The 20168-nt window shown below is 49.6% G+C and overlaps 5 protein-coding genes across 8 annotated transcripts in view; 2 read left to right on the top strand and 3 right to left on the bottom strand.

Moving 5' to 3' along the window:
• Positions 1-20168, top strand: part of LOC116996264 (feather keratin B-4-like) — a 93901-nt gene that overhangs the window by 816 nt on the left and 72917 nt on the right. For 2 of the 4 annotated variants that reach the window (XM_033059648.1, XM_033059639.1), the window contains exon 2: positions 665-874. In XM_033059648.1, the coding sequence (XP_032915539.1) occupies positions 665-874 (210 nt within the window). Of the gene's footprint in view, positions 1-664; positions 875-5291; positions 6047-12308; positions 12698-20168 lie in introns of those variants that run through there. The other 2 variants (XM_033059630.1, XM_033059625.1) reach the window with 2 other exon arrangements.
• Positions 823-17997, top strand: LOC116996292 (feather beta keratin-like). Its single transcript, XM_033059696.1, has 2 exons — positions 823-874; positions 17624-17997. The coding sequence occupies exon 2, from the start codon at positions 17644-17646 to the stop codon at positions 17995-17997; it is 354 nt and encodes a 117-aa protein (XP_032915587.1). The 5' UTR covers positions 823-874; positions 17624-17643.
• LOC116996279 (feather keratin B-4-like) lies at positions 6125-6484 on the bottom strand. Its single transcript, XM_033059658.1, has one exon. It carries the CDS (start codon positions 6482-6484, stop codon positions 6125-6127), a length of 360 nt encoding a protein of 119 aa, XP_032915549.1.
• Positions 9547-9940, bottom strand: LOC116996299 (feather keratin B-4-like). Its single transcript, XM_033059710.1, has one exon. It carries the CDS (start codon positions 9938-9940, stop codon positions 9587-9589), a length of 354 nt encoding a protein of 117 aa, XP_032915601.1. The 3' UTR covers positions 9547-9586.
• LOC116996421 (feather beta keratin-like) lies at positions 15258-15895 on the bottom strand. Its single transcript, XM_033060019.1, has one exon. The coding sequence runs from the start codon at positions 15893-15895 to the stop codon at positions 15563-15565; it is 333 nt and encodes a 110-aa protein (XP_032915910.1). The 3' UTR covers positions 15258-15562.

The following is a 20168-nucleotide window of genomic DNA, read 5'->3' as shown; positions in this document are numbered from 1 at the left end:
AAATTACCAAATTACCGGCGTGATGCGCACTTGGGAAAAAATATACGGTACCTGTGGCGCGCACACACATTTGTAAATACTGTAATATACGGTAATCCCCCGGGAATCGCCCCACGGTGGCCCCTGGGGTCTGTGACACCCCCCCTGTGTCCCCCAACACTCCAAAATACCCGCTGTGCCCTGTGGGACCTGTGCCCCCTGCCCCCCATCCACATCCGTGTTCCTATTCCCTCCCTGCTGTTTTTGGGATGGGGATGGAGACCCCAAACTGGGAGGTTCCGACCCCTTTGGGCCCCCCAGCGCTGCCCGGTCCGTTCAGCCGGCGGGTCCCCGCTGAAATTTGTCCGCTCCAAACTTTCCCCTCGATCCCACTGGTCCATCAGATATTCCCTCACTGTGATGTCCATCAACACACACCCCCAAAACCCCCAAGCACCCCGAGGATGGACCCCAAAATATTTTTTTGGGGATAAAGGACAGCTGAGTGACAACTGAGCTGAGGACACCACGAGACCTCCGGAGCAGCTTTCGCCCCGTGGCCAAAAAACTTCGGGAATTCAATTTGTCAGGAGGGGACAAGTTCGGTCACGGTGCGAAACCAACCACAGAACCCTTTTATTCCCTTTCCAGCCCCAGCACAATCCCTGACTTGCAATTTTTCCAGGAATTTGGCCGGCTGTCTCAGCAGGATCGGCGGCTCCGCCGTGCCCGGGGCTCCGGGTGCTGCTCACATGTTCTTTTTTTCCACGGCTGCGAGAGCTTCCTCACGTCCAACCCGCGGTTTTTTGGGGAGCAGAAGGACCCAAAACCCGTCGGGTTTTCTCCTCTGAGCTCCTTTGGGACGTGCGAGGAGGGGGATGGAGGCTGGGAAAGGGTGAGTCAGTAAAATTTTGGTGTTTTCCTGGACTTTTTCTCCTGCTCCTGTTGATCTTTAGATTTAGTTTTGGGAACATTTCGTTTTGGGCTGGTTGCTTTTTTGGGGTTTTGGGTTTTTTTTTCCAATGTAACCTGATTTATACTGAATAAAAGAGCAGCTTTGTCCTTTTCTCTGAGCATCCTGATCCAAGAAAGCCCATTCCATCACCAAATCATGGAATGGGTTGGCTTGGAAGGGAATTTCATCGAGTTGCATCCCCCTGCCATGGACGGGGACCCCTCCCACTACCCCAGGTAGCTCCAAGCCCTGACCTTGGGCACTTCCAGGGGGGAATCAGGATGTCTCTGAGGGCTGTGATGTGACACTTGGGGACATGGTCAAACTCCCTCCCAACCCAAAACCATTCCATGATTCTGTTCCTGGACACAGCCTCTCTTTGGAGGCTTTTCAGGAAAGCTCCAAGCAAATTTCTCTGACTTTTAAACCTTGATTAAACACGAGATGCCAACTACTCAAGCCCGTGAATTCCTGCTGTCTCTGTCACCATGGCAACGCGAGACTGTTGTCTTTTAATATTTTTAAGTTATATAAAGGCTTGGAACAATTCTGAAACCCCCCCAACGATTAAATAGGAGAAGGAGTGGAAAAAATAAATCTACTTTTCCATCAGGAAAAAGTGGAAATGGATGATCTCTAAAGTCTCTCCCAACCTGAACCATTCCACAATTCTTGTTTGCTGCACTGGGAATAAAATCCAATCCCATTTATTCCACTGCATCTCCACAGACCAAATCTTTGAGTGCTGATATTTTAATCCCATTATTTAACATGTTTCTCCCTCTCCATTCCCCCTGACCTGTTGCAAATCCAACCTTAAGGAATGAAGCTGGAGCACAAGACTCTCTCAGGACTAGAGAGCATTTTTTTGGGGATGATTTTTTTCTGTGTTGGTGCATTTGCTTTCCTGGCTCTCCTGATGTTCACACCACCCTGAATAGTTTCTAAATTCATCTAAAAATCTTCATTTCTGTTTGCTTGGCTTCTCTGAGAGGTGTCCATGTCCAGCTGGGAAATTGGGAAATGTTGTTGTTGTCCCACCTGGGAGCCGCAGGAATTCAGGCACCAATCACAAAGTCCTGTTGAGTAACACGGGATTTTGGGAGTGGAAAATATAATTCCAGTCCTCTCCTGGTTCTTGAGCAATCCTCCCAGGGAATAGCAAAACCTGAGAGGAGAGGAGGGCACGGAGCGTCCTGGTGTGCACAGGCCAGGGGAGGCCCAGGAAGAAACCCGGATAATTCCCTTGAAAGAGTCGTGCTCCTAAATCCTTATGGAATGGTTTGGGTTGGGAAGGGACCCTAAAATCCACCCGGTTCCATCCCCTGATTTCCCAAACCACTTTGTCTGGGCAGCTTTTCTCCAGGAAGGAGAATTCCATGGCTGTGGGATTTGGTTTAGGCAGAGCCATCACTCCGGAGGTTTTTCCAGGGTGGAGGGACTTGGATCCCCTCCTCGGGGTCGGGTGCAGCCCCCCAGGAGTAACGGGATGCTGACAGTGGGATCCTGGAGGGAAGGGATGTGGCCAATGGATTTGCTTCCTTTGTTTCCTGTGAGAAGTTTGATTTGACTGAAAACTTTGGAGGAACAGGACATAGGTAATGGTTTTAAATTAACAGAGGGAATTTGGGATATTGTGAAGGAATTCCTCCCTGTGAGCATGGTGAGGGGCTGGAATGGAATTCCCAGAGAAGCTGTGGCTGCCCCAGGATCCCTGGAATTGTCCAAGATGAGGTTGGACAGGGCTTGAAGCAACCTGGGATGGTGGAAGGTGTTCCTGTCCATAGCAGAATGTTGGAATTAAAGATCCTGAAGGTCCCTTCCCACCCAAGCCATTCCACAATTCCTGGATGTTCTGGATTGCCCCAAAGTTTCCATCAAGGTGGGGACAGGGAGGTCAGGAGGTAACAATGCCCGAAATTGGTGGTCCAGGGACCCTGTGGATGGTGAATAGTGATGTGGGATTGGTGCAGAACTGAAGGGTCTTTGGCACCCAACAGATTTATTTTGGGAAATTTCAGAGTTTCTCTTTGTTATCATCACTTTTAGCAGCATTTGCCTTTGGATGCTTGTCCCTCCCTCTTTGTCATAATTTAAGTTTTGTGTTTCTTTGCCAGTTCCCCCCTTTTTGTTAAAATTGATCCTTTTCCCTTTCCCCCCTATTTTTTTGTGTTCTCATTGCTCAATCTCAATAATTTCTTTAGGTGGGGCTTTTGAACCAGGTGTTTTCTCATCTATTTTTTTGGGAGCCTTTTTCCCACAGAAGGCTTTTCTGGGTTGTTTGGTTTTGGCATTTATTCTGATTTATTCTGGTGGGGCTTTGTGGATTTAGTTAAAGCAGGAGGTTTCTGGTTTTGTTTTTTTTTAATCTTCAGGGGGTTATTTTTCCTTCCCCATCTGCTTGTGGGGGTATGTTGGTGGATTTATCAATTACAGCTGGTTTTGAGGGTGGGGGATTATTATTATAAAGTGGAAAATCAGGGGCCCTGATTCCACAGAGCATGGAAAAGGTGAACAGCACCTCCACACCAAAGTGTTGTGAAATTAATTGTTTAGGTTAATTAAACTCTCACTGTCAAAGACACCAACAAAAGCTGGTTTAATATAAATTGCATTTAATTATATTTTATCCGTATAAAGTTTGATGAGAATGTCCACTCCACTAATTAAAATCATATCCTAGTATAATTATGGTTGGGAAAGACCTCCAAGTTTGTCAACTTGCTGCTTAGATGAGACATAAAAAAGAACTTCAAATTAGAATTAATCTAGAATTATTTATTGTGGATAACGAAGGTTTAACGAAGGTTTAACAAAGCTTAGTGGCATTTTATCATGGGATTATCAGTGGTTTATCGTTGTCTTATCACTGGTTTATCTTTCTTATCAGTTAAGTGGTTCATTAGGGTTGACCACAATTAGAAGAGGGACCGATCCATACGGTTCAGGTGGAAAAATTTGGTCTATTTTTACTGCAAGGAATTGAAATCTTGGAATCAGCTTCCCACCCCAAAAATTCCAAAGGGGCATGGAGCTGTGGAATTGTCGAGGTTGGAAAAACCCTCTGAGACTGAGTCCAGCTCTTCCCCCAGCAGTGCCAAAGCCACTCTTAACCATGTCCCCAAGTGCCGCATCCACATGGATGTTGATCCCTCTCGGTGAAGGGGACTCCACCCCTTCACTGTGCCAGGGCTGGACAGCCCTTTCCAGGAAGAAATTTTTCCTAATATCCCACTAAATTCCGCCTGGCACAACCTGACACCGTTTCTTCTTGTCCCTTGTCCCCTGGGAACAGAACTCAAACCCCACCCAGCTCCACCCTCCTGCCAGAAAGGTTCCCCCAAGGAGTGTCCTTTAGTCCAGGCTGAGATGATTCCCTCTTCTCATCTGTAATTTTTCCTGTCTCTGGACAGTGATCATTGAAGTTTCAAAAATAAGTATTTCCAATACCACAGGAAATTGTTTTCAAACAAACCCAGCCTGGCCTTCGACACTTCCAGGGATGGAAGGAAGGCACAGGGTGGTTTCTGCAGCCATTTCTTCACCTTGACCTCAGCACAGGACACAGGAGATGCCTCAGACAGTATTGCTTTTGCTGTTGTTTTTTTTTTTTTTTTCTTTTTTTTTTTTTGTTTTTCTTAGAGTTGGGATTAAATGCACAAGACGGTATTTTTTGTTTAGACTTAGATGTTTATTATCTGTTATTTATATTACAGTTTTATAAGCTGTGACTTTTATAGTATTTTAAGCTAACAAACTAAAAATAGAGATGTATCTCTTTTTCTACAAGGTTTTTTAAAGATAAACAGTTGAATTAAGAAATTACACTTAAATTCTTTTTACTTTTAACCTAATAACTAACCACTCGTGGCTTGCAATGCAGACTTTTTTATCCAATAACACAAAATCACCCAAACTTATGAAGAAGGTAAAGAAGAAGGTGAAAGAGAAAGACTAGCCTTTGCCCCAAAACCTCTATTTTGCTTTTTTATATTACTATATTATAAAACCTTAAATTCTAAATTTTTCACCATGTAATATTACACACTTCCATTCAAACTACACACTCATAATCTTAGTTCTGTTATTCAGTTTTGGAAGCCTTCTCCACAGCCTCAGTCAAATGCAGTGTTCTCTTGGGGGTCAGTGCCTGTCAACACAGAAAGTCTAAAATTTTCAGTGACCAGGGTTCCAGAAGGACAGTGATTGTCCCTGTGGAAAAGGAGCCAGAGCCTTTTTGGTTGGTGCCTTATGGATTATGGAACGGGGATGCTGAAGTCAGTGCTGAACCCATGGAAAGGAATAACACATTTCCCCCACCTCCTTTCTCTCCTCTTCCTCTCCCCCCTGCCACCAGCATCCATTTCCATTTCTCCTGATGGATCATGAGTGGTGTTTTGGAAGGAGGATGGCCAAGGCTGCTCTGACAGCATCAGATTTCATCAGAGCCCCGTGTGGATGAGCACAACTGCACCCAAGCCTTGATTTGGGCAAGGGAAGGGCTTGTGCTGTGTTCTGGAAGGAAAAATTACACCACTAGTTGTTTGGGCTGAAATATTTCCCTGAGTAAGTCTTGGCACCTTGGAGGGTCATGTCTTTTGGGATAAGTGGCTTGTCCAGACTGGAAAGAGGGTGAACACCAAACCCAAGGCCTGCTGGAACTTGTGAGCAATTGACACTGGGTTCAGGCCATGGAAGGTTTTGAACAGCCTCGGGAGAAGAAAGATAAAAGGAGTCATAGGAGGCTAGGATGCAGGAAAACTTTATTGAGGCAAAAAAATGTAAAAAGCAGGAGAATTACATAAAATGGAAATGATCTGAGGTGCAGCACAGATCCTTTCATTGCAGATGGTTTGGCCAGAGCATCAAAGCCTTTCTGCCCCACAGTGGGAGCAGCTCAGCAGAGGTACCTGATGGTGTCTGGCTTCGGAGAAGCGGTTTGCAGCAGAGGGAGCTGGGCAGAGGTGAAGAGGCAATGCAGAGCATGGAGTGGGAGAAGAGGAGGAGGCAGACAGGCCATGTTTGCAGGCAGCCTGGGCTGCCCCTTGGCTACTGCCTTGCTTGATGTCCTGAGAGCAGGAGCTGGAAGCACTGAGCACATTTGAGAGCCTTGTCCAGAGAGTTGTCCTCAATGCCTGGGGTGTGTTCCAAGGAGTGTCGGGTTGGTGTCAGGAGTGGTGCTGAGGGTCCTCAGCAGTTGTAGCGACCCCTTCTGCCGTAGCAGCCCAGGCCTCCCAGCCCATAGCCACAGCCCAGCCCATAGCCAAATCCACGGCCATAGCCAAAGCCACCAAGGCCACCAAATCCACCAAATCCACCAGAGATGGGCTGTCCCTGCACACTGAGCTCAGTGCCCACAGCAGCCGAGGAGGTGGATCCGACGGCGGTGTTCTGGGGGAAGGAGGTCATGATGGGTCCTGGCAGGGTGACCTGCACAGGGGAAGGCTGGATAACAACGTGGGAATCCTGGCATTGCAGGGCACAGGGCTCGTTGCAGCTGTTGGCCAGCGGGGTGGGTCCACAGGGACGGCAGATGTTGTAGCAGGCCATGGGTGTGGTGTGGAGGGTCCCTGGAAGAGAGGAGAGGGAGATTAGGCAGGGTTGAGGGTGTCCAAGGGTGATGCAGGAAGGTGAGGGAGTGTGGAGGCTGTTGTGGGGCTGTGGGGAGGCATGAGGGCTGCTGAGGCTGGGGCTGAGTGTGCTGGAAGAGAAGGGTCAGGGGTGCTGGAGCAAGAGGGTGAGGGTCTTGAGACTCACCTTTTCTGCAGGAGCAGGAGGAGAAGGCGTGAGGAGAAGTGTGTGAGGGACAGAGGCTCTGGGTCGGCTTTTATGCTGGTTGTGGAGGGGTGGGACAGCCTTGTCCCATCGCCTTGGGGTATTTTTTAGGCAACAACTCTTTCGTGACTGGTGTGTCATGAGGTGGGGAGTGTTTTCCCTCCCACAACTGTGGAGTTTCATGTCCTGGTCTTGATGTTGTGTACAGCTGACCTTGGCCAGAGCTTCAATAATTTGGTATTTGGGTGGATGTGATTGTTCAGTGTGTTTTGGGGAGGGCTTAATTAGCATCCAGAGATCTGGATAACTATAATGTCATCGGGGATATCATTTGGTGACACTTCTGTACTGTGGTTTGTTGGTACCTTGCAAAGACTGGGACTGGGTTCTGGATCCCTGGATGTCCATCAGTCATTGTGTTGCATCCAGGAATGCTGAGGGAGCTGCTGATGTCCCGGGGAGGTCACTTTGCAATAACTTGTCAAGGTCCTGGTACCCGGGAGTTCTTCCTAATCTATGAAAGAGAGCTCATGGCCTTGTGTTTTGAATGGGATCAAGAGAGAACCTGGAAAATGAGAGCATGGTTGGGCTGAACTTGTTTCAATGTTATGGTCCATTTGTATTTCTGAAATTTACATGACAACATTCCCTGTCATTTGTAGTGCATTGCTTGGCCTGGTCAAGAAATCCAGTAAACAAACAACAAACCAATACTCAATCCCTTTTTGTTGGGGCTGTGACCTCAATTCCCTTATTCCGCATTCACGCCATAAGGTTTCATAACTTCTGTTCTATATATGTTAATATTGCCTTCCTTTGAGCAAAACCTAATAATTACTAACGGGCAGTCAGTGTGATCCTCTTCCCTCGCCTCTCATGGTTCTGGCGTGTGTTTGTAAATTCTGTGATTCCACGTCCTTCTCTTGAGGCCATTTCCATCTGACCTTGGTGGCAGATTTAAATTCTTTTAATTGCAAATAATAGTGACCAAATTCTGCTGTTGATGGTTGATGTCAGGGCAGACTGAAGACGTGACCAAAACTTTGGAGAGCTGAGGTGTCATCATTTATGTCATTTCATGGCCCTCGTGTGCTGTAGTTTGTGGGTGTGTTGCAAAGAGTTGCCCCCAGTCTCTCTCAGCTCTGTTAGGTTGGTCTGAGCTTTGCAGCTGTTCCAAATATCTGGTTTTGCCCCTTCCATCGCATTCCCTCCTCCTTCGTATTTTCCCAGTCTGGCAAACTCTGACATTAAACCCTGTCTTTCATGTTGGTTGTGCTGTATTGGGTTTCTTGGTGCCCCTCTTGATTTTAAGGTTTTGATATCCAGGACATTTTGGGTCTCAACTTGGGCTGAGGTGTGAGGCCACTTTTCCAGGCAATATCTGATTGTCAGAATGAGGATTGGGTGGTTGCACAGTGTTCCTGGAGGTGAGCATTGCATGATCCTCAACAACCCAGGCAAGTCCAGGTTATGTTGATGCCCAGAGTGGAGGCCTGAGAAGGGTCTGAAGACCTGGGCTCAGAGGCTTGTGGTCAGTGTCCCAAAATCCTGATTGGCAGCAAGTCCCCAGTGCTGTAGCCCAGGAGTTGGATCCTTTTGGCCAACACCGCAAACTTGAGTGGTCCTGGACATCTGCAGGAGCTCAGCAAAGGCAGCTGCCAAATGCTGTTTGTTGAGGGAGAGTCATCCCAGATGGAATAAAATGTCAGAATGTCAGTTGGAAAAATTTTTTTCTTCTCCAAAAAAGCCTTTGTGGTTGTGGTTGTGGTTGAGAAGAATTGGAGCAGGAGTTGTCCCTGTACATTGTGGGAACAGGGATCTCAAGTGTCCAGGGTAGGATCTGGAAGTGTTGTGACCAAGTGGGGAGAGGTGACCCTTGCTGTCTGTTTAGCACTGGTGAGGTCACATGTGAGGGGTTGTGGGCAGTCCTGGCCACCCCAGTGTGAAAATGAAATTGATTTAGTGAATCAAGACCATTTCAGAGCCAACAATATTCTAAAAGAGGATCTTTCCTAGAGGATGGGCTGAGAGAACTGGGACTCCCAGGAGCCAAGGATGGACAGGGGGGTGTTGTCAATGTGTACAAATCTCTGATGGCAGAGGATGAAGTCAAGGGAGCCTGGATGTTCTCGGCAGTGCACACATGCAGGGTAAGGGACCTTGGGGAAAGGGGAAAACAGATGGAATTCTGCAGGAAAAGAAAACAAGAATATTTCAGTGTGAGGTTGGTCCCAGAAGGGAAGAGGTGATGGAGACTCTGCTGAGAGATCAAAACATGAACTGTCCATGGTGCTGGAAACTCTGCTCTTGCTGGTCCTGCTTTAGCAGAAGGGAATGAAACACTTGCACTCCAGAGTTCCTGCCCAAGTGGAAGGTTCTACGACTTTTTGTTCAGAGGGCTTGAGAGTGTTGCTAGGAAGAGAGTTTGTCAAGCATGTGCTGGCAGAGAGAGACTTTGCCAGAGCCACGAGTAGGAAAGCATTGATGTGTCAAAATCTTTGGTATAGGAGGTGTTTGGCTTGTGAAGTATTTTGGAAAGTTTCCCCCCTCTCTGCTTCCTGTGCAGGTCTTGTTTGTAACTGGTGGTGATGGAATTCCTAGGGAAGAGTGTTGTGCCCCTTTTCCTTTCACCAATGTCCTGTTGAGCCCTGGCATTGTGCTGGGTGAGGATGTGAGATGACTAGAATTCAAAAAGGAAGAGGAGGCATTTCAGGCTTTGATGAAGAAAAACTTTATTGAGACAAAAGAATGAAGAAACAGGAGAATGAAAAATAAGTGTGAGGTGCAAGCAGGGTGACCATTAGCCAAGGTGCTTTGCTTGCAGGAGTGATTTCCAGAGCAGTGAGCTGCAGGTGTCAGCCGTGGTGCTGAGGGACCTTAGCAGATGTAGCCGCCCCTTCTGCCATAGCAGCCCAGGCCTCCCAGCCCGTAGCCAAATCCACGGCCATAGCCAAGACCATAACCAAAGCCACCAAAGCCACCAAAGCCACCAAATCCACCAGAGATGGGCTGTCCCTGCACACTGAGCTCAGTGCCCACGGCAGCCGAGGAGGTGGATCCGACGGCAGTGTTCTGGGGGAAGGAGGTCATGATGGGTCCTGGCAGGGTGACCAGTACTGGAGAAGGCTGGATAACAACGCGGGAATCCTGGCATTGCAGGGCACAGGGCTCGTTGCAGCTGTTGGCCAGCGGGGTGGGTCCGCAGGGACGGCAGAGGTCGTAGCAGGCCATGGGTGTGGTGTGGAGGGTCCCTGGAAGAGAGGGGGGTGAGACAGGGCAGGGCTTTGGGTGTGTGAGGGGTGGTGGTGCAGGAGGGTGAGGGAGTGTGGAGGTTGTTGTGGGGCTGTGGGGAGGCATCAGGGCTGCTGAGCCTGGGGCTGAGTGTGCTGGAAGAGAGGGGTCAGGGTGGCAGGAGCAAGAGGGTTGGAGGTTTGAGGCTCACCTTAGTGTCAGCAGGAGGAGAAGGAGTGAGGAGAAGTGTGTGAGGGACAGAGGTTCTGGGCTGGCTTTTATGCTGGTCCTGGATGGGTGGGACAGCCTTGTGCCATGGCCTTGGGGCATTTTTTAGGCAGCTGCTCTTGGCTGGCCCAGCCTGTTGAGTCATGAGGTGGGTTGTGTTTTCCTTCCTGAAGTTTAACGTTCTTCCCTTGAGGCAGTGTCCATCTGACCTTGGCGGCGCCTCTGAATTGCCGGAATTAGAGACCAGTGTGTGGTTGTTGATGGCGCGTGTCAGGGCACGTAGAGCGTTCAGCTGAAGCTGAGGAGAACTCGGGTGTCATCTGAGGTCGTTCCATGGCATATTGAGAACATGTCCAGTGTGCATTCTTGCCTTCTGCATGAAAGAACTCCCAGCTCTCTCAGTTTCTCCCCATTTTTAGGACAGCCCAGATCAAAACCCTCCAGGCCCTGCCATTCATATCCTTCTGAGACCACTTCACTGGACATCTGGACTTACCTAGTTTGTTGAGGATCATGCAATACTCACCTCCAAAAGCTCTGGGCTACTTCCAAATCCTATTTCTGACAATCAGACATCATCCAGAGAAGTGATCTCACTCCTCAATACTCAGGTAAAGATCCAAAAGACCCTGAATATCAAATCCTTACAGACAAGAGGGGCACCAAGACACTCTCAGAGCATGACCAATGGTAAAGGTGAAGTCTTCAGTCAGGTTTTGACAACGGGGAAAATTGTGTGGAGAGAGGGAATGGGGTGGAAGATGCAACACTGGGCACTTGGAACAGCTGCAAAGCCCAGACCAGCTTGTCAGGGCTGAGAGAGGCTGGGGGCAATTCTTCACAACACACCCACAAGCCACGGAAAACTGGCGTTGCAGGGTGGCCTTGATAATGACACCTCAGTTCTCCAAAGCTTTGGCCAAGTCTTCATCCTGCCCCCACAACACCAGAATCTGGTCTCTAAAATGCACACTTAAAGGCTCCCGCCAAGGAGAGATGGATACAACCTCAAGAGAAGGAGGTGCAATCTCAGAATTCCACAAAGAAATGCCTGAATAATGGCAGAGAAGGAAAGAAGAATTTGTTGACCATCTGTTAGTAATTTATAATTATTTGCTAAGAGAAACATAATACTAAGAAGGATATAAATTATGAAACCTTATGACTTGAATGCGGAATAAATGAATTGATGTCACAGATCAGCCTCGGAACAAAGGGATGGGCCCAATTTGCTGTTGATTTCTTAGATTTCTGAGGGAGGTCCAGAAATAAATTTTAAATGACAGATTAGGTTGTTGTGTAAATTTAGGAAATTCAAATGGACCATAACAAGCTCAACCTGAGCAGCCTCATGTTTCCCAGAACCTCTCCCTTGATCCCATTCAAAAAACAAGTCCGTGAGCTCTCTTTCAGCCATCAGGAAGAGCTCCCAGGCACCAGGATCTCACCAAGTTATTGCAGAGAGACCTCCCCAGGACATCAACAGTCCCTCAGAACTCCTGAGTGAAACACAATGACTGATGGACATCCAGAGGCACAGAAGAGAATCCCAGTCTTTACATGGCACCCATAAACCACAGCACAGGAGTGCTACAAAATTACAGCACTGATGACATTGCAAATCTCCAGGGCCCTGGCTGCTTATTCAGCTCTCCCTGACCAACATTGAGCAATCAAATCCTCCTAAATACCAACACATGAAAGTTGCCGCCAAGGTCAGATGGACATGGCCTCGAGAGCTGGACCTGGAATTGCAGAACTTCAGGAAAGAAAACATTCCCCACCTCATGACACACAGGGCTGGGCCATCTAAATGCTGCTGGCTAAAAATGCCCCAAGGCCATGGCACAAGGCTGTCCCACCCATCCAGGACCAGCATAAAAGCCAGCCCAGAGCCTCTCTCCTTCACACACTTCTCCTCACTCCTTCTCCTCCTGCTGACAACAAGGTGAGTCTCAAGCCTCAGATACTTCTACTCCTGCCTCCCCTGACCCCTCTCTTCCAGCTTGCTCATCCCCAGGCTCAGCAGCCCTCACTCCTCCCCACAGCCCCACAGCAGCCTCCACACTCCCTCACCCTCCTGCATCACCACCCCTCACACCCCCACACCCCTGCCCTGCCTCACTCCCCTCTCTTCCAGGGACCCTCCACACCACACCCATGGCCTGCTACGACAGCTGCCGTCCCTGTGGACCCACCCCGCTGGCCAACAGCTGCAACGAGCCCTGTGCCCTGCAATGCCAGGATTCCCGCGTTGTTATCCAACCTTCTCCCGTGCTGGTGACCCTGCCAGGACCCATCATGACCTCCTTCCCCCAGAACACCGCTGTCGGATCCACCTCCTCGGCTGCCGTGGGCACTGAGCTCAGTGTGCAGGGACAGCCCATCTCTGGTGGATTTGGTGGCTTTGGTGGCTTTGGTGGCTTTGGTGGCCTTGGCTATGGCCGTGGATTTGGCTATGGGCTGGGCTGTGGCTATGGGCTGGGAGGCCTGGGCTGCTACGGCAGAAGGGGCCGCTACAACTGCTAAGGGACCTCAACAGCACTCCTGACACCAACCCAACACTCCCTGGAGCACACCCCAGGCATTGAGGATGCCTCTCTAGTCCAAGGCTCTCAAACAGACTCAGCACTTTTAGCTCCTTCTCTCAGGGCAGCAAGCAACGCAGTAGCCAACAGGACCAGCCCTGCAAACATGGCCCATCTGCTTCTCCTCTCCTCTGACTCCATGTTCTGCATTGTTCCTTTGTCTCTGTCCAATCCCCTCTGGAAAATCCCCATCTCCCATGCCTGAGACGATTGGGCACCACTGCTGGGCTGCTCTCAGTCCAGGGCTGGAAGGCCTTGATGCTCTGGCCAAACTCCTCAAAGGAACGGGATTTGGCTGATGATTGCTGTACCTGCACCTCAGAGCAGCTACCTTGCACTGGTTGCTCCTGAGTTTTCACTCTTCTACCTCAATAAAGTTTTCTTGCATCATAACCTCAGATGACTTCTTTTTCTTTCTTCTCCCAGGTTTCTTCCAGTCTCACTCAGGACTAAGCCAGGGGTGTAGAGGCCATGGGGGTGGGTGAAAAAGTGTAGCAAAACCACTTTTATGTATTATTTCTGCAGTTCAGCTTCTCACTACTACATTTTGCACTTCCAGTGCATTGTCACACAAATGCTTCAGCTATTTAAACACAAACTTGGATACACTAATGAGGGTGAATCCTTGCATCTGGCACAAGACACTCGTGGGTGGTGGGTTTAATATTTCTGGATGCCAGTTGCTCCAGCTCATCATCGTCTTCCAGAGCTATTTCCAGCTCTGGTTGAGCAGGTCCATGTCTTCCTTGTCTTCAGGTCCCAGAGCTGAACACACATCTTCAGTCTCACCAGAGTGGAATAGAGGAGCAGAATCCCCCCCTCACCTGCTGACCCCACTATGAGGATGAGCCCAGGGCACAGGGGGGTTTCTGTTTGGCACATTCACCTGGCAGGGCATGTCCAATTCTTCATCCACCAAGACCCCAAGTGCTCCTCCTTGGGCTCAATCCCCTCATCACCCAGCCTTCATCCTGTGTGTTTGGGATTGCTCCAATCCAGCTGCAGCAGATTCTGCCCCTCTGCTCTTCTCTGATGATGTTGGAGAACTCTGTTAATCTCTGGGTTGCTGAGAACAAGGAATAAAAGACTCTGCTGGAGAAGATCAATGGTATGGCCGTGAGGATGATCAGGGGCTGAAGGTTTGGGACAGTCATTACCCATGACAATGGGGCATTTTTCAGGCTAGCTGCTCTTGCCTGGCACGGCCTGGTGAATTGTGAGCTTGGGAATGTTTTTCTTTCCATAGCTCTGCAATTCCATATCATGCTCTCGAGGCTGTGCCCATCTTACCTTGGCAACAGCTTTGATGAGCTGGTATTCATTCCAACATTGGTGGATGAGGAAAGAGTTACAAGCAACCTGTATCTGTAATTGTGCAAGTCCTTTGTTCCTGTGCTAGACAACATCCTTGTCCCTAACCTGGAGAGAAGTGGATGTTGGTTGGACTGTTTGGTGGATGTGGAATGGGCAGGATGGTCTCATTCAAAGAGTTGTGGTCAATGGCTCCATGTCCCTGTGTGAAGAACAGGCATGAGTGGTGACCTTTTGAGACCTACATTGGCATTGTTATAATTTTGCATCATTACCAGAAATCTGGGTGCTGGGATTTAGTGGGATGATCTGCAAAACCAGGGGGCACTCCAAGCTAAGTAATGTAGTTGGTTGTCTGGAGAGAAGGGATGGCATCCAGAGGGACTGGAACAGGTTGGGGCAGTGGGATATTCTCTGTTTCATGAGACTGAACATGGCCAAGTGCAAGGTCCTGTATCGAGTTTGGAGCAATGCCAAACATGGCTGTGGACTGGACAATGAGTGGATTGAGAGCAGCCCAGAGGAGAAAGCTTTGGGATGTTGGTGGATGAAGAACTGGACATGCCCCACCATGTGAATGAGCTGACCAGCAACTCTCCGTGTCCTGGGCTCATGCCCACGGCATGGGCAGAAGATGAGGAGGGGGATTCTGCCCCTCTGCTCTGGTCAGGGTAGACTGAGAGTTGTGTGTTCAACTCTGGGACCTGAAAATAAGAGAGACATGAAGCAGCTTGAAGAGATCCGAAAATGGAATATGATGAGGGCCTGGAGCAACTGATGTCCTGCCAAAATGAACACACTGCCCATGAGGGGCTTGTGCCAGAATCAAGGATAGACCAGCATTGGTGTACCCAGGCCTGTGATTAAGCAACTGAAGTTCTTCCCTGTGATGCACACAAAGTGTGCCACTGTGTCCTAGTGGGTAGTGGAACTGCAGAACCAATTCCAAGACAGGTGTTGGTGCAATTTGCATCCTCCAGAAATGGCTTGTGGCCACATGGATTTGTGCCAATTGCGGTTGGAACACCTTTGCCAGAAAGAAGTTGAAGGAGACGTCTCAGGTTGCAAGGCAAGTGAATTTTATTGAGGTAAAAGAAGAGGGAGTGATCAGGAACAGCCAGTTCAAGGCAGGTGGATTGAGGTACAAGTAGGGCAACCATCAACCAGGGTTCCTTCATTGCAGATGTTTTGGCAAGAGCACCAAGCCCTTCCTGCCCCACAGTGGGAGCAGCTCAGCAGAGGTGCCCGACAGCCTCTGGCTTTGGAGGGTTTGCAGCACAGGGGACTGCACAGAGCCAAAGGAGTGATGCAGAGCAGAAAATGAAGGAAGAGGAGCAGGCAGATGGGCCTTGGCTACTGCTGTGCTTAAAGACCTGAGAGTAGGAGCTAAAAGTGCTGAACCTGTTTGAGAGCCTTGGTTCAGAAAGGAGACCTCAATGCCTGAGATGTGTTCAGGGAGGGGGTGGTTACTTTCAGAGTTTGCTGTGATGAGTCCTTAGCAGTTGTAGCCTCCCCTTCTGCCGTAGCAGCCCAGGCCTCCCAGCCCATAGCCAAATCCACGGCCATAGCCAAAGCCACCAAAGCCACCAAATCCACCAGAGATGGGCTGTCCCTGCACACTGAGCTCAGTGCCCACGGCAGCCGAGGAGGTGGATCCAACAGCGGTGTTCTGGGGGAAGGAGGTCATGATGGGTCCTGGCAGGGTGACCAGCACAGGGGAAGGGTTGATGATGACACGAGAGTCCTGGCATTGCAGGGCACAGGGCTCGTTGCAGCTGTTGGCCAGCGGGGTGGGTCCGCAGGGACGGCAGAGGTCGTAGCAGGCCATGGGTGTGATGTGGAGGGTCCCTGGAAGAGAGGGGAGTGAGGCAGGGCAGGGCTGTGGGGGTGTGAGGGGTGGTGATGCAGGAGGGTGAGGGAGTGTGGAGGCTGTTGTGGGAATATGGGGAGGCCTGAGGACTGCTGAGGTTGGGGCTGAGTGTGCTGGAAGAGAGGGGTCAGGGGAGGCAGGAGCAGGAGGGTCAGGGAATTGAGACTCACCTTGTGATCTGCAGGAGCAGGAGGAGAAGGAGTGAGGAGAAGTGTGTGAAGGAGAGAGATTCTGGACTGGCTTTTATGCTGGTCCTAGAGGGGCGGGGCAGCCTTGTCCCATTGCCCAGGGGCATTTTGCTGGCCGAAGTTCTTGGCTGGCCTAGCCCTGTGAGTCATGAGGTAAGGAGTGATTTTTTTTCCTGTGACTCTTCCTCTCCATATCCTTCATTTGACCTTGGCGGCACATTCTAATGGAGAGAATTAGTGTCCATTATCTTATTGGTGATTGCACATGTCAGGACATGTAGATGATTCAAGCAAAGCTTTGGAGAACTGGGAAAGCCATCACTGAAATCATTCTGTGCCATATTGACCATATGCCAAGGTCAAATAGACATGGTCTCAGAAGAAGGACATGGAATAGCAAAATTCCAAAAATACACACCCTCACCATGACAGAGGATAGAAGAGGAGACTCAGTGACCCTCTTCTAGTAATCACTGTCTTTGGCTAACAGAATCACAAGATTATAGGATAAAACGTATGGAATCTTCTGACTTGAATGCTGAATGCGTAAATTGACATCACAGACCAGCTGTGGCTAGAAACAAATTGGACCAGGTTTATTGTTTGTTATGAGATTTCTGAATGAGGTGTAGGAATACACTATTAATGACAGTGTATCCTGCTGTAGAAATTTGAGAAATCTAAACAAACCAGAACACTGGACAAGAACAGCCTAAACAGACTCTGGTTTTCCAGATCCTCTCTTTTGATCCCATTCAAGACACAAATCCACGAGCTCTCTTTCATCCAAGCACTGAGACCTTTAAAAGTTATTACAGAGTGACCTCCCCAAGACATCAGCAGCTCCCTCAGCATTCCTAGCTGACACAAAATGACTGATGGACATCCAGCGGCACAGAACAGAGCTCCAGTCTTCACAAGGCACCCACAAACCACAGCACACGAGTGCCACAGAATGACCTCACTGATGACATTGCACCTTTCCCGGACTCTGAATGTTTATTCATTCCTCCCTGAAACACATCTGACAGTCAAATCATCCCAGATCCCTACTCGTGACAGCTGCTCAGATGAAACCAACCTCAAGAAAAAGACATGGAAGTACAGAACTACATGAATGAAAACATTCCCCACCTCATGGCTTCATGCCAGGCTGGGCCAGCCAAGAAATGCTGCTGGCTAAAAAATGCCCCAAGGCCATGGGACAAGGCTGTCCCACCCCTCCACGACCAGCATAAAAGCCAGCCCAGAACCTCTGTCCCTCACACACTTCTCCTCACTCCTTCTCCTCTTGCTCCTGCTGACAAAAAGGTGAGTCTCAAACCCCCAATCCTGCTGCTCCTGCACCCCTGGCCCTCTCTTCCAGCATGCTCAGCGCCATCCTCAGCCGCGCGCCTCCCCACAACCCCACAGCAGCCTCCACACTCCCTCACCCTCCTGCATCACCACCCCTCACACCCCCACAGTCCCTACCCTGCCTCACTCCCCTCTCTTCCAGGGACCCTCCACACCACACCCATGGCCTGCTACGACCTCTGCCGACCCTGCGGACCCACCCCGCTGGCCAACAGCTGCAACGAGCCCTGTGCCCTGCAATGCCAGAACTCCAGGGTCATTATTGACCCTTCCCCTGTGCTGGTCACCCTGCCAGGACCCATCATGACCTCCTTCCCCCAGAACACCGTCGTTGGATCCACCTCCTCGGCTGCTGTTGGGAGTGAACTCAATGCCCAGGGACAGCCCATCTCTGGTGGATTTGGTGGCTTTGGTGGCTTTGGTGGCTTTGGCTACGGCCTTGGCTATGGCCGTGGATTTGGCTATGGGCTGGGAGGCCTGGGCTGCTATGGCAGAAGGGGTGGCTACAACTGCTAAGGACCCTCAGCACCACTCCTGACACCTGTTGTGTCACCACCACCTCAGGACTCTGGCAACAGCTCCTGCAAGCAAAGCATTCCAGTTGATGATCATCCTTCTCACACCTCACCAGAAATTGTTTTCAATTCTTTCTCCTGACTTTTAATTTTTTCGCATCAATAAAGCTTTCTTGCATGAAACCTGGCACACCTAGTTATCGTTTTTATTCCAATGGTCTCGCATTCTCACCCAACACATTCTAGAGCTCTACAGGTCTTTGGGATACCTGGAACAGGGTGACAACACTCTTCTTTACATATATGCCAAAACAACTAACATAGAAGTCTGGCACAGGAATCCCAGAAGGGTCATCTTGCAGAACATTTCTTTTCTACACCAAAGGCATTGATAGAACAGTTCTTGGCACCAACATGGAAAAGTCCCTCCATGGCAATGCACACGTGACAAACTCTCTTCCTGGCCAGGACTCTTGAAGCCTTGCAGCAAAGAGAGAAACAACATCAACCACTTGAGCAGGAGCTCTGCAGGGCAAATGCTTCAACTGCTCTGATCAAGCAAGAATAGGAGGAGCAGAATTTCCAGCACCTTGGACAGTTTAGCTATGGCTCTCCCAAGACAGAAACTCCACCAGCTCTTCCAATCTCCGATCATCCTTATAATGAATGATTTTTGGCTTTTTTGGCCATGTAGTTCCACCTCTTTTCACTTGTGCTCTTGCACTCTTGCCCTGCACTGCTGAGAACAGCTGAGCTCTCTCATCTTCATTCCCCACCATCAGGGATTTGCAGTCACTGATGACACCCCTCTGTCCATCCTTTTTCCCTCAGAGTCCCGGCTCTCTCAGTTTCTCATCTAGGAAACGTTTTTTACGCCCATTTGTATCTGGGTGGCCCTGAGCTGGTCTCACTGGGGAGCCGAGTACTGCCCACACACCTCAGATGGGACCTCACCAGTGCTGAGCAAACACCAACAGTCACCTCCCACTACCTCATCAGAACACTTTTCCAGATCCTGCCCTGGAACCTTGGGATCCCTTTTCCCACAAGGGTATAGGGACACCTCCTGCTCTATTTTTTCTCACCCACAACCACAAAGGCTTTTTGGAAAAGAAAAGAATTGTTCCAACTGATACCCACATATGCCTGTCTATCTAGGATGACTTCCTCCTTCCTCCCAACAGACCTTGACAGCTGCCCTTGCTGTGCTCCTACAGATATCCAGGACCACTCAGGTTTTCACTGTTGGCCAAATGGATCCAACTCCTGGGCTACAACACCCAGGATTTGCTGCAATCCAGAATTTGGGACACTGACAACAAGTCTTTGTGCCCTGTTCTTCCAACCCTTCTCAGGCCACCACGCTGGGCACTGATGTAATCTGGTCTTGCTTGGGTTGTCAAGGATCATGCAGTGCTCACCTCCAAAATCCCAGGGCAACCTCTGAATCCTCTTTCTGACAATCACAAGTGGCCTAAGCCCTTTGCAGCAGTCCCAGTAAAGACCCCAAAGTCCCCAGATATCAAAACCTTAAAAGCAAGAGGGGCACCAAGACCCCTAGAGAACACAGTCAACAGGAAAGGTCAGGTCTAGTGTCAGGCTTTGTCAGGTAGGATCAAGGTGGGAAGGCATATTATGTGAGGGAACGGGCAACAGCTCTACACACCTGTAAATCGCTGAGCAGCCTGATGGAGCTGGGAGGGAATGGGGCTCCTCTTCACAACACACTCACAAACCACAGCACACCGGTGCCACGGGGTGACCTTGGAGGTGACAGCCACACCTTCCCAAAGTTTTGGTTGTTTATTCAGCCCTCTCTGATACTAACCCTCAGAGCAAACCCTCTCAAATGCCACTAACCCTCAAATACCAATAACTCACACTTAAAAGCTGCCCTCAAGGTCAGGACAGGGCCTCAGGAGAAGGACATGGAATTGTGGAATTCCATAAAGACACACCCACATCATGACAGAGAGGGAAAGGGGAGCGTGCTGGCCATCAGGTAGCAATTACTGGGTTTTGCTCACAGGAACACAATATTACAATTTACAGGATATAAACCATTATGAAACCTGATGGCCTGAATATGGAAAAAGGGAATTGACGCCACACCAACCTGGGAACAAAGGGATCAGTCCCTATTTGTTGTTTGTTATTGGATTTCGGAATGAG

This window comes from Catharus ustulatus, chromosome 1 (assembly GCF_009819885.2).
Source record: "Catharus ustulatus isolate bCatUst1 chromosome 1, bCatUst1.pri.v2, whole genome shotgun sequence".
NCBI classification, from domain to species: Eukaryota; Metazoa; Chordata; class Aves; order Passeriformes; family Turdidae; genus Catharus; species Catharus ustulatus.
Note: the sequence above shows the minus strand (reverse complement) of the source record. Positions and strands in the feature narration are given on the sequence as shown.